This window comes from Barbatula barbatula (genome assembly GCF_947034865.1).
Source record: "Barbatula barbatula genome assembly, chromosome: 16".
NCBI classification, from domain to species: Eukaryota; Metazoa; Chordata; class Actinopteri; order Cypriniformes; family Nemacheilidae; genus Barbatula; species Barbatula barbatula.
The window spans coordinates 17,536,260-17,548,434 of record NC_136779.1 but is presented as its reverse complement, the minus strand read 5'-3'; the positions used below and the strand labels follow the sequence as shown (position 1 = coordinate 17,548,434).

Below are 12,175 nucleotides of genomic sequence, written 5' to 3'. Positions count from 1 at the left end.
AGAGTGCATGGATGCCATGGCCGTTCAGTGCATTGCTTATAGTTTTCTTTGAAACAACAGTACCTGCTGATGCAAGGTCTTCCTGAAGTTCTGACCGAGCGGTTCTTGGCTCTTGGAGAACTCTCCTGATTATTCTTTGGACTCCTCGGACAGGGATCTTACGTGGAGCACCTGATCGTGGCCGGTTTATGGTGAACTGATGCTCTTTCCATTTCCGGATATAGCCCCCACAGTGCTCACAGGAACATTCAGCATTCTGGAAATGCGCCTATAACCATTCCCATCAAAATGCTTTTCAACAATTAGATTACGAAGATCTACAGAGAGTTCTTTGCTTTTACCCATCAAGAAGTCTTTCCTGCTCCTTTATAGGCCATCAGCTAGGACTAAAGCAGCTGATATCAATTAGTACTGATGGGGCAGGGTTTCTCTCTCAATACTGACAGATTTCAGGTGATCTCCTGGCTGTCTATGCCATTTTGCACCTTGTTATCTTCATGTATTCAATACTTATTCCCTGTGTCATTTCACTTCATTTATTATGACAGAACTTGTATACTTAAATGTTCTGATTTCATTGTATGAATTAAATATTTGGCTTGATGGCTACATCTGGTGGAAATTTTGTGTCAATAGCCCACTTAGAAATCCCCTTACTGATACGAAAAAAAATGAAGGGAACACCTGATCATCACAGCTCAACACCAAGTCAGTTAACCCTCAGGACTATCAATCAACCCGGTAATTAAGCATAAGTGATTGTGAACCATTTTCACTTGACAACAGGTACACTGGAGAGGCAACAACAAGGGTGGTCTGGGGAGGACCATTCTCAGAGGGTCTTACAGACCTCCACGTGCTATGAAGTATTGGGATGAAATCCTCAACTCTATTGTCAGATCTTATGCTGGTGCAGTGCAGAGCCCTCCTGGTGCATGACAATACCCGACCTTATGTGGCCAGAGTCTCGAGGCTGTTTCTGTATGATGAAGGCATTGATGACATTGACTGGCCCCTCACGTTCCATAGACCTAAATCCAGTTGAGAACTTCTGGGATCTCATGTATCCAAAGCCATTAAGTAGCACTGCCCAGGAGCTCACTTATGCTCTGATCCAGGTCTGATTTCAGTGATTTTACTGTAATTCCTGCCCTGAATGTGTTTATAATTTTGGCTTTCATTGACCATTGTCACATTATTTTGTTCTCGCAAGTTATGCAAAGTATGTAGGTGAAGAGATTGAACCTGGATAATTTGTTCATTGAGATCTAATGTAGTGTGATTTAGGTGTTCCCTTAATTTTTTTGAGCAGTGTATTAAATAATTCATAAAGAATTGTCACTTTTCCTATATTTAGAAATAGCTGCACTTAAATGATTATATTATTTTTGTTTCATAATGGAAGGAATTTAGTAATCGTTAATACACTGAACAAAAATAAAAAAAAACTTTAGTTTTTGCCCTCATTTTTCCTGAGCTGAAGTCAAAGATCTAAGACTTTTTCTATGTACACAAAAGGCCTATTTCTCTAAAATATAGTTCACAAATCGGTCTTAATTTGTTTTAGTTAGCACTTCTCCTTTGCCGAGATAATCCATCAACCTCACAGGTGTGGCATATCAATATGCTGATTAGACAGCATGATTATTGCACAGGTGTGCCTATACTGTGCATTCACACCAGACACGAATGAACGTTAAATGCAAGTGATTTACATGTTAAGTCAATGCAAAGACATGATAGACATACTGCGGCGCGAATTAAATGTTTTGGTGTTTGATGCGCGTAACGCGTGATTTGCGTGAATTGCTCGAGTTGAAAAATTTGAACTTTGGCAGATATTCGCACCACGTTAACCAATCAGGAGCTTGCTATAGTAGTGATGTGATTTTGAAATAGCGAGCGGAGGCAGATATCCAAAACAACAATGGAGGACTGCGCCTCCGAAGGATCTGATGGACCAACACACCGCCTAAACAAGTCTGCACTGTTTATCAGCCTTCCATAGCCCAGCTACCATCTCAACAAAATCCTTGTCAGCCATTTTGCAATGAGACTGGAAACGCCTGGCAGAAATCCCTCCCATGATGCGAATTCGTGTCTGTTGTGAAGAGAATTTCACACGTGAAATGAAGCGTGTAAACTCAAAATATTCAAGCATCCAACTACGTGCGAATAGCGCGATTTACCCGCGTTTGGTGTAAACGCCCAGCCCAGGACCTACACATCCAGCATCTTCACCTCCAAGATCGTCACCCGGACAGCTGCTGTAACAATCAGTTTGCATATCCAAAGAATTGCTGCACAAACTGTCAGAAACCGTCTCAGGGAAGGTCATTTGCATGCTCGTCGTTGAGTGGGCAAATGCTCACATTTAATGGCGTCTGGCACTTTGGTGAGGTGTTCCCTTCACAGATGAATCCCGGTTTTCACTGTTTAGTGCAGATGGCAGACAGCATGTATGGCGTCGTGTGGGTGAGCGGTTTGCTGATGTCAACATTGTGGATCGAGTGGCCCATGGTGGCGGTGGAGTTGGAGTATGGGCAGGCATATGTTATGCAACAAACACAGGTGCAATTAATTGATGGCATTTTGAATGCATGGAGATACTGTGACAAAATCCTGAGGCCCATTGTTGTGCCATTCATCCACGACCATCACCTCATGTTGCAGGATGATAATGCACAGCCCCATTTTGCAAGGATCTGTACACAATTCCTGGAAGCTGAAAACATGCCAGTTCATGCATGGCCAGCATAGTCAACTGACATGTCACCCATTAAGCATGTTTGGGATGCTCTTGATCGATGTATACAACAGCGTTATACAGTTCCTGCCAATATCGAGCAACATCGAACATCCATTGAAGATTCCACAGGCCACAATCCATACCCTGATCAACTCTATGCGAAGAAAATGTGTTGCACTGTTGACAGGCACAGCATGTTTAAAGATAACCACAAGTGAATTATTTAAATGGACTATTATCAGCCAATCATCCAAAACCTTGAGTGTGCTCATTCAGCTCGACCTCAGAAGTGAGAAAGACTGTCTCAAGAGCATCCAGAAATTGCTATGTTTTATACAAGTCAGACTGGTGCTCTTATACAAGTAGCGTATAACGGGTATCCCTTCTTGGCACATGTGCACTTAGTGAACGACACATTTGTGGCTCATCGGCAACAGAGGTACTCCTCTAAAATCCAAGTGTCCTTTCTTCAGATAAACACAGTTATAGAAGGCCTATATAATTAATAAATTTTGAGCATAGTTAGAGTACATTTGAATATGAACTTGATACATCACTCTACTTACACAAAATTGTCACAATAAGGTTATTTCCAAATGTGACTAAATAAACTAAAAATATGAATTGTTTTTACTCACAAAAAATTATGTTCAGTTGAAGAAAATAGAAGACATATGAACCGAGGATAGTGAAGTAAATTATGGCTTAAATTTCCTTTTCAGGTGAACTATTCTTTTAATAAGCCAGCTACAGATGTTGAGTGAACCGTACTTGAAAAGGAACCTGCATCTTCTATTCAACATAATTTACACATATTCGTAATATATAATAAGATAATTTTTTCTCTTACAGATTTCAGGCTGCAAGAGGAACCTGACAGAGCAGCCGTCTCTCGTGAACAAACTGGAAATTAAGGAAGTTATAAAAAAGCATCGTGTGGTGGTGTGCTTTTTCTACCTTTATTTTGTTAATTTATTAATAGTATATGTTACTTTATTGAAATAGTTTCTGTCACTGCAGAAAAACTTTGTTTTTTTTCTGGGTCAGAACTGCTCTGTTGCTGTGTGTGCAACCTTCATGTGCGATGTGAATCTGATGAGAAATGAAATTATACTTTATAATATCTCTGGAAATGTAAGCGCTGGATGGATTGAGCAGGTAACTGAATTGCACAAAAAGCACATAGTTTTTGACAATCATCCTTTCTGTAATGACGGTATCACAATTTCCCTCTCTTAGACTGACCTGAAAGCGGCTGTTTTTGAATTGGTCAGTACAGCATCTGTGGGTTATGACAAGAGCAAATATGTTTTCTTTTCTACTGATTCCAGGCAGTCTACACCAACTGCACAGGTAACTTTGTTATTTGTAATATATAAATGCCATTTATATTGTTTCAGGTACAACATGATGTCTTTAAAGATTTTATATTTTAAAATAAAAAAATATATGTATTTCGGTTGCACTTTATTTTAGAGTTTGTGTACTTACAGTGTACTTACCTAAGAAAGTACTGGGAAGTATAAGGTAACTACATGGTATAAGTTTAGGTTTAGTTCAGGGTTAATAACCCAGTTATTATATTTTCTTTTCAAGTATGTACATTGGAAACAGGACTGTAAAATAGATTGCTACCGTAATTTCTGTCTTGCATGCAGAGACAATTTTAAGACATTCATAGTCCGAACTCATAACATTACCAATAATGCTTTGCTTGTTTTGATGTTCAAAATTATGCAGTGGCCAGGAAATAAAAACAAGATAGCAAAACTCACAAAATAAAAAACACAACATCAAATCTGAGTCAAGTCTGTCAAAATGTAAAAGGTTAAATATACATATATCAGTTATCGGACGGAGACTAAACACAATGGTCAACACTTAATTTACCTTCATATATTTCATATTTATTTTTTATTTTGTATTTTTTAAATTCTACCTAAACTGTTATTTTACAAGTAATTTGTATAACTGCAAGGACATCTGCTGGATCACATTAGCTGCATCGCAATTCGAAGGCTGAAGTCAAATTTGTCATCAAGGCTTATTAGTTCAGGTTTTATTTCAGAAAAACAACCATTATTTCAAGGTTAGAATGTAACTACAACGATTACGTCTTAAGATAAATAAATGTTTGAATTTTTTTCAACTGAAATAGGATAACGGATGTGGTCGACAAATGCCACCTTTGGAGGATTGTTTTACAATGACAAATGATATTTACAGTTTATACTGGCTGAACGTATGGAGTATAGAGCATAGTCAGGGTAGGCAAAATGTTTATTGTAAATTAAAACAAATGGATAAAACAGATTATTTAACTCCATCATTCAGCTGACTAAATACATTGAAATAAATGAGAGGCATGGGAACAATATATTAAATAAATGAATAGGTCCATCCATCAAATCAGTCCATCACACATTTCCCATTTATAGTCCAGACATTAAATGATGTGTTATTAATAGAGAAAGATGAATTGTTGATTAAAGTTATTAGGTTTCAATTTTGTCATTACTAAGGACTCATCAAGTATTTTCTTTGTTCAGATTATTAGCCAAGTGGAGGTATATGAGCAGGTTGATCTCACGAAAGAAATCATTGGAGGGGTCATAGGAGGACTATTGCTAATGGTTCTCATCACAGTGGCTCTCTATAAAGTGCGTATATCACCATCTGAATATCAAATTCATGAATTGTTTATTCTGACATTATTCACTCACCCTAATGTTATATATGACGTTTTCAGCTGAATACGATCAATGGTTTTTGAAAAAATGCTGTCACTGTCATCTTATATGGGACCCAAACTATTGGCTTAAATCAAATATGAGGACATCTCCCTTTCATAGGTTCTAGCAAGTTTTGTGACTTGTTGTCATGGGATATTAAATCAAATGACAGAAAAAAGGCTATGTGTTACTACAGACAGATTGACTTGACATCACACTTATGTCACACATACACATGTTATTTTATTTTAGTACAATATGTCATTATCTCACACACACACCTACTTGTTTGTATTACTTTTATAAGCAATGTATGAGCTTCCGCATGGATCTGGGTCCCATTGATTGTCACTACAAATACATTAGGATTTTATTTTATTTTGGTTAAATTCAAGAAAATCAAACACATATCCACCTTTTTCTTGACATCTCCATGCAGGGCGCCATTACCGCGAGTGACTCAATGTTTGATGCTCCGCACTTCCGTTTTGTATTTGTTACTATGTTAGAGGACATTTCTGTTAACGGTTAATAATCAAGTTTCTCAAATAATGTTTGTGGTTAAAGCCTGTCACAGCAGCCACAGAAAACGAACGAGTGTTACCCACGTGGTCACGTACAAGAGCGTTTAGTAAATAACAACTCAGTCATGGCTCTGACTGCATTCTGCACCGCTCAAAAACATCACAACCTATTGTTTACTTTGTTATTTATTTTAATAGTTATTCCATAGTACATCACTATTAACACATGAAGAACACTTCAGTGATTGACATACCTCGCATTCTGAAACAGAAAACAGAGTTCCCTTTCTGTCGGTCTCTCGACGTTGTGTCGACAGAATGGGGTTTGACTTGAGAACCTATCATCTCTGACTGACTTGAACAGGCCAATGAAAATTGGCGAATGAAATTTGCATGCCGGTCCCCGCCCCGGATATCCGGGTATAAAAGGGAGCCGGAGTGCTGCATTCATTCACCTTTTGTTCTTCGGAGCCTTCGCATCCTGATGCTGACGACTTCATGGTTCTACTACTGTTGCTGGTCTTACGACGTGGTGCAGCGGACTGTCCCTTCTCCTGTGACTTCCCCTGGGCGTCTCAGCAACTTCCAAAGCTTCTCTCTAAAAGAGCTAATTTCTTCAGCGTGGCATGTCCCGCTGTGCTCGTGGTTGCAACGCACTCATTGAGGAGGGGGACGGACACGATGTCTGCCTCAAGTGTCTGGGACTCCGGCACGCTGAGGCAGCGTTTGTGGATTCGTCATGCCGGCGAATGATGATACAGACATTGCGGTCACGGGTGGCTGTGTTCTTTCAGGAATCAGCCACCACCTCGAATGCTTCCCGTCCCGCTGCAGCAGTGGCATCAGCCCTGCCATCCGCCTCGGCGAGCAACGAGGGTGATAGGGGGATCACCGTGAGCCTCAATCGGCCAGCCCCCTGGCTCGCAGACAGCTGCCACCTGGAGAGATCGACCAAGGCGTGTAAGTTTTCGGCATCGCTGGTGTCGAAGGCTTACAACGCTGCGGGTCAAGCTGCCTCGGCCCTTCACGCTATGGCCATCCTGCAGGTCCACCAGGCCAAGGCATTGAAGGAGTTGCACGAGGGAAGGACCGACCAGGTCTTATGCAGGAACTCCGCACTGCCACTGACCTCGTTCTCCGGGCGACGAAGGTGACGGCGTGGGCCCTGGGTCGGACGATGTCCACACTAATGGTCCAGGAGAGACACCTTTGGTTGAACCTTGCGCAGATGCGGGATGCTGAGAAGGTTCGCTTTCTCGACGCTCACATCGTGCATGGTGGGCTGTTTGGTGACACGGTCGAGGACTTCTCCCAGCAGTTCTGGACTGGGACGGTGCCTGCAATACCAGCCGGGCCCTTTTCAGGGCCTGGTACCCACATTCTCACAAAAAGAGCTTTCTCTCTCCCTGGGTCTTCCTCACAGCCGCTCTCACCCTCCGCAGGACGGTGCTCGGCAACCCCACGTTGTGTCCCGGCGAGACACACGGGCGGGTGTAACCCTCAGTGGCCACCAGCACCCTCAGTCAGACGGTGTGGTGTGCCACAGTATCGCCAGGCAGGCATCTTTGCAGAGCCGCTCTCCGGGAGCCGTACTGCCAGCCATCGAACCACCCCCCGCGGGGGCAATGAAGCAGATCGAACCTCTGGTCCCCCTGTCTCGGTCCCTGGGAGCCTGGCTGGCTCTTCCCAGACCAGCACGGTGGCTAGAGAGGACGATCCGTCTCGGCTATGCGATTCAGTTCGCCAAGCGCCCACCCAAGTTTCGGGGCATCCTCTTCACTTCAGTGGGAGGGGTCGATGCTCCCGTGCTTCAGGCAGAGGTCGCTACCCTTCTGGTGAAGGGGGCGATCGAGCTCGTCGGACAGCACGACTGCCGTGGCGTATATCAACCGACAGGGTGGTATCTGTTCGCGGCAGTTATCGCTCTCTCGTCAGTCGACGCCCCGCGGAGAGTGGCGGCTCCACCCCCGTGCAGTTCAGCTCATTTGGGTGCAGTCCGGGCAGGCACAGGTGGACCTGTTCGCCTCCCTGGACACCACCCATTGCCCGCTTTGGTACTCCCTGACCGAGGCCCGCCTTCCCCCCAGTGAGCCTCATTGCACACGTCATGTGCAAGGTCAGGGAAGAGGAGCATCAAGTGCTACTAGTTGCGCCTTACTGGCCCAACCGGACTTGGTTCTCGGAGCTGATGCTTCTGATGACAACTCCCCCCTGGCCGATTCCCCTGACGAAGGACCTTCTTTCGCAGGGGAAGGGCGCGTTATGGCATCCGAGACCAGACCTCTGGAACCTCCAAGTCTGGCTCCTGGACGGGATGAGGAGATCCTGAGTGGTCTACCCCCGGCGGTGGTAGAGACCATTGTTCAGGCTAGGGCCCCGGCCACGAGGCGGCTATACGCATTTAAGTGGCGCCTCTTCTCGTCCTGGTGTTCTTCTCACGGAGAAGACCCACGGGAATGCTCGATCGGCAGCGTGCTGTCCTTCCTGCAGTCGCGACTCGAGAACAATCTCTCCCCTTCCACGCTGAAAGTGTATGTAGCCGCTATTGCCGCTCATCACGAACCAGTTAGTGGGAAGTCTTTGGGACAGCACGACCTGATCATTAGGTTTCTTAGGGGTGCGAGAAGGTTGAATCCACCTCGACCCCGCTCCGTACCCTCTTGGGACCTCAACGTGGTCCTGGCGGGCCTCCATAGGCCCCCCTTCGAGCCACTCGGAGATGCTGCTCTTTCTCATCTCTCGATGAAGACGGCTCTCCTAGTGGCGCTCGCTTCCATCAAGAGGGTAGGGGACCTACAAGCATTCTCCGTGGCCACGGATTGCCTAGAGTTCGGGCCCGGTCAATCTCACGTTATCCTGAGACCCCGGCCTGGCTACGTGCCCAAAGTTCCCACCACTCCCTTTCGGGACCAGGTGGTGAACCTGCAGGCGCTCCCTTCTGGGGAGGAAGACCCAACCCCTTCCGTGTTGTGTCCAGTACGCGCGCTGCGCCTCTACTTGGAACGCACGCAGAGCTTCAGGAGCTCTGAGCAGCTCTTCGTCTGTTTTGGAGGTCAGCACAAGGGGAGGGCTGTCTCCGAACAGAGGTTGGCGCACTGGATCGTGGACGCCGTCACTACGGCTTACCGATCACAAGGCCTCCCGTGCCCGCTTGCAGTGAGGGCGCACTCCACCAGGGGTGTGGCCTCCTCGTGGGCACTGGCTCAGGGTGCCTCTCTGGCAGACGTATGTAGAGCTGCGGGTTGGGCTACGGCCAGTACCTTCGCGAGGTTCTACAGCCTCTGTGTGGAACCGGTATCAGCCAGAGTCTTACAGGACACCGCCAGGTAAGACCGGCAGCCGGTGGGCGTACGCCTGCGATAGCGCCCCTCCCCAGGTGGGACATGGCGCTATCTAGCCTCTCCTCTTCCCCCCACTTGGGCGAAGAGTAGGCATTCCATCCATCACTAAGCACTCCCTTGGCCTGTTTTTGAGCTCTAGCAGTGGCTCTAACAAGGCCTAGTGCTCCACACGTAGTAACCCCACCACAGGGCGGTTCCGTCTGATGTCTTCTCATGAATGGCTCTCACACGATGGCCCATAACCTCTCCCAGGTGTACTTTCACCTGCTCGCGACACCCTCTCGTGTCCGCATGTCTCCCACGTGCTCTCCCCTATCCGGCGAGATTGCGTGTGGATCTCCACTAAGCTCCTCCCTGCGGTAGGAAGTGGTCTCCGTAGCGCGTTCCCTCAGGGGGGAATGGCGCTTCCCAGTGGCCCTTACGGTGCCGGGCGGCTTCTCGTTGTTAAGAGAACTAGGCCTCCGTCCGTGACGGCCGGTGGAAGGGGCTCCTATCTTTTTAAGAAAGCTCTGGCCTCCTTCCCTTCCACTGGAAGGTTACAATTCACGCTAGCGCTCACGTCTGACACGCCCAGGCCAGTCAGCATCGCTTCGCGGGAGATTGTGACGCGGCACAGCATTGTGGCGTTTTCCGAGGAACCCCATTCTGTCGACACAACGTCGAGAGACAGACAGAAAGGGAACTTTCTTTTTTGTCCTTCATGCCACAACGCTGGCCGCCCGCTGCAGCAGTCGGGGCACGATCCTCAGGCTCCTCAGCACAAAAGGTGAAGGAATGCAGCACGCCGGCTCCCTTTTATACCCAGATATCCGGGGCGGGGACCAGCATTCAAATTTCATTAGCCAATTTTCATTGGCCTGTTCAAGTCAGTCAGAGATGATGTCTTGGAAGTCTTAAGCATCATTCCATCGAGTATACACAAGGCATTATGAAAAAGGTGGATAAGATGGCATGACTCAGAGTACATAATGATGAGAGAACAAAATATTCTTTAAGTGTTTTCCGCATCTGAATGTTGTTTTTTTCCCCTTTGCAAGGCTGGTTTCTTTAAAAGCGGATACAAGCAGATGCTGGAGGAAGCTCAGGGAGCTGCAGGGTTGGAGACGGCAGAATAGGGGCATCCAAACTCCAACAAATTACGTTGTTTCAAACGATACTATTCATATGATGAGTTATCGTTATGTAAATTATATTTTGTTTACTGTAAGAACGGTGCTTCCCAAACCGTGTTCAGCGGCCCCAGGTGGGCTATAGGGGTATAGCAGGGGGAGTCTGGCATAGGGTGAGTTCAAATATTCAATTAAAAATAGAATTCTGGGTTTTATTGCAATTGCAATGTAAACTAATGTGGCACTTTTATGTAATTTTCAAATTTCATGCAAAGGGTTTAAATATATTTTAAATTCAAATGTGTAGTTTGCCTTACCTTCACCAAAAATGTATTAACGATTATGTTTACAATAATAATAATAAATTGAATTTATATAGCGCTTTTCAAGTACTCAAAGTCGCTTAATAATGTTTTAGGTAGCCTTACACCTGTGAAGTTTGGGAAGCTCTGTTTTTTGAAAGCTTGATATAAAAAAAATGAAAAACTAAATAATATCTAACCCCTAACAAAAGAGTTTTGCATTATTTAGGTATTTTGTCCTAGGAATTTATATTGAAACCCTTAGCTTTTTTCAACTTTAACTAGTTTTTATGATCTTTTCTAATTTCTTGTTATATAGTTTGTTTTGCTTTGAGAGTTGAGAATATTGAAGTTTCCACAAAATGTCAATTTTGTATTATTATTAAAAAACTACTTAACCTATTAAGAGCATATATATATATACTGCTTAATTTCATACATTTTATCACAATAATTTGATTAATATTTAGCTGCATGCAATAACTGAAATATTGATAATGGATGTAATTTTTCAGCTTTTCTATTAGTATACTACTGTATACCTTTGTCTTATGTGGTGTATTTTGCATTCTGTTATTAAAATCCTCATGATATTATGCACTGTAGATGATGGTAACTTCAAACTCTTTGCAATTTTTCTCAGAGAAACTCTTTCTGATATTGCTCCACTACTTTTCGACGCAGCATTGGGGGAATTGGCGATCCTCTACCCATCTTGACTTCTGCGAGTCCACCAGTGGTCGGCTCCAGACAATTTTGATTTGGGGGGCAATGGGGAGTCCTGGTCATTTAAAGGGGGGTCTCATGAAAACCAACAGAAAATACAGTGGACACGGGTAATAACTGCATTTTAATGCTACTAAACAAATAAAACAACACAGCATATCAGCTACTTTGTTTTTAATTAATTAATCAATTGTAGTTTGCAAACAATATGCTCGAACTTTAATTGCCATATCCACACCCAGTGCCGCTGCTAGCCATATTGGTGCCCTAAGCATAATTCCATTATGATGCCCTCCCCCACCCTGAAATTTGCTAGTTTAACTTTTTATTACCAAACATATAACTCAATACCAATAACACAATAGCAGCATCGCAGTATAAAACCTAGGAACACTAAATAGAGAAAGTAAAATCTTCACAGCTTTGCTGACATACCGGCGATCAACCGGCGCTGCCGCGCATCCGTACATGGGCGGGTGGTGGTGATATGGGATTGTTCGCCCGGGTTTTTTTTTACATATACATGGCTAAAATGTGCCTGCCTAATAATTTTTCTATAGCCTAATGAAATAAAATTAGATTTGAAAAAATGTTTTTCATTACGCAATTTTTGGTGCCGCCTTAGCACTTGGTGCCTTATGCACAGCGCGTGGTAGCTGCGGCGCTGGCCACACCCATGACAGAAAACATAT

General features: G+C 44.5%; 1 protein-coding gene across 2 annotated transcripts in view; it reads left to right on the top strand.

Annotated features, from left to right (window-relative positions):
* The window catches only part of LOC306905653 (integrin alpha-X-like), a 70,137-nt gene extending 58,493 nt beyond the window's left edge, over positions 1-11,644 (top strand). For both annotated transcript variants that reach the window (XM_079476437.1, XM_079476436.1), the window contains exons 26-30: positions 3,602-3,691; positions 3,797-3,907; positions 3,989-4,102; positions 5,299-5,409; positions 10,384-11,644. In XM_079476437.1, the coding sequence (XP_079332563.1) occupies positions 3,602-3,691; positions 3,797-3,907; positions 3,989-4,102; positions 5,299-5,409; positions 10,384-10,461 (504 nt within the window). In that variant the 3' untranslated portion in view covers positions 10,462-11,644. The remainder of the gene's footprint in view (positions 1-3,601; positions 3,692-3,796; positions 3,908-3,988; positions 4,103-5,298; positions 5,410-10,383) is intronic.
* The last annotated feature ends 531 nt before the right edge of the window (positions 11,645-12,175 follow it).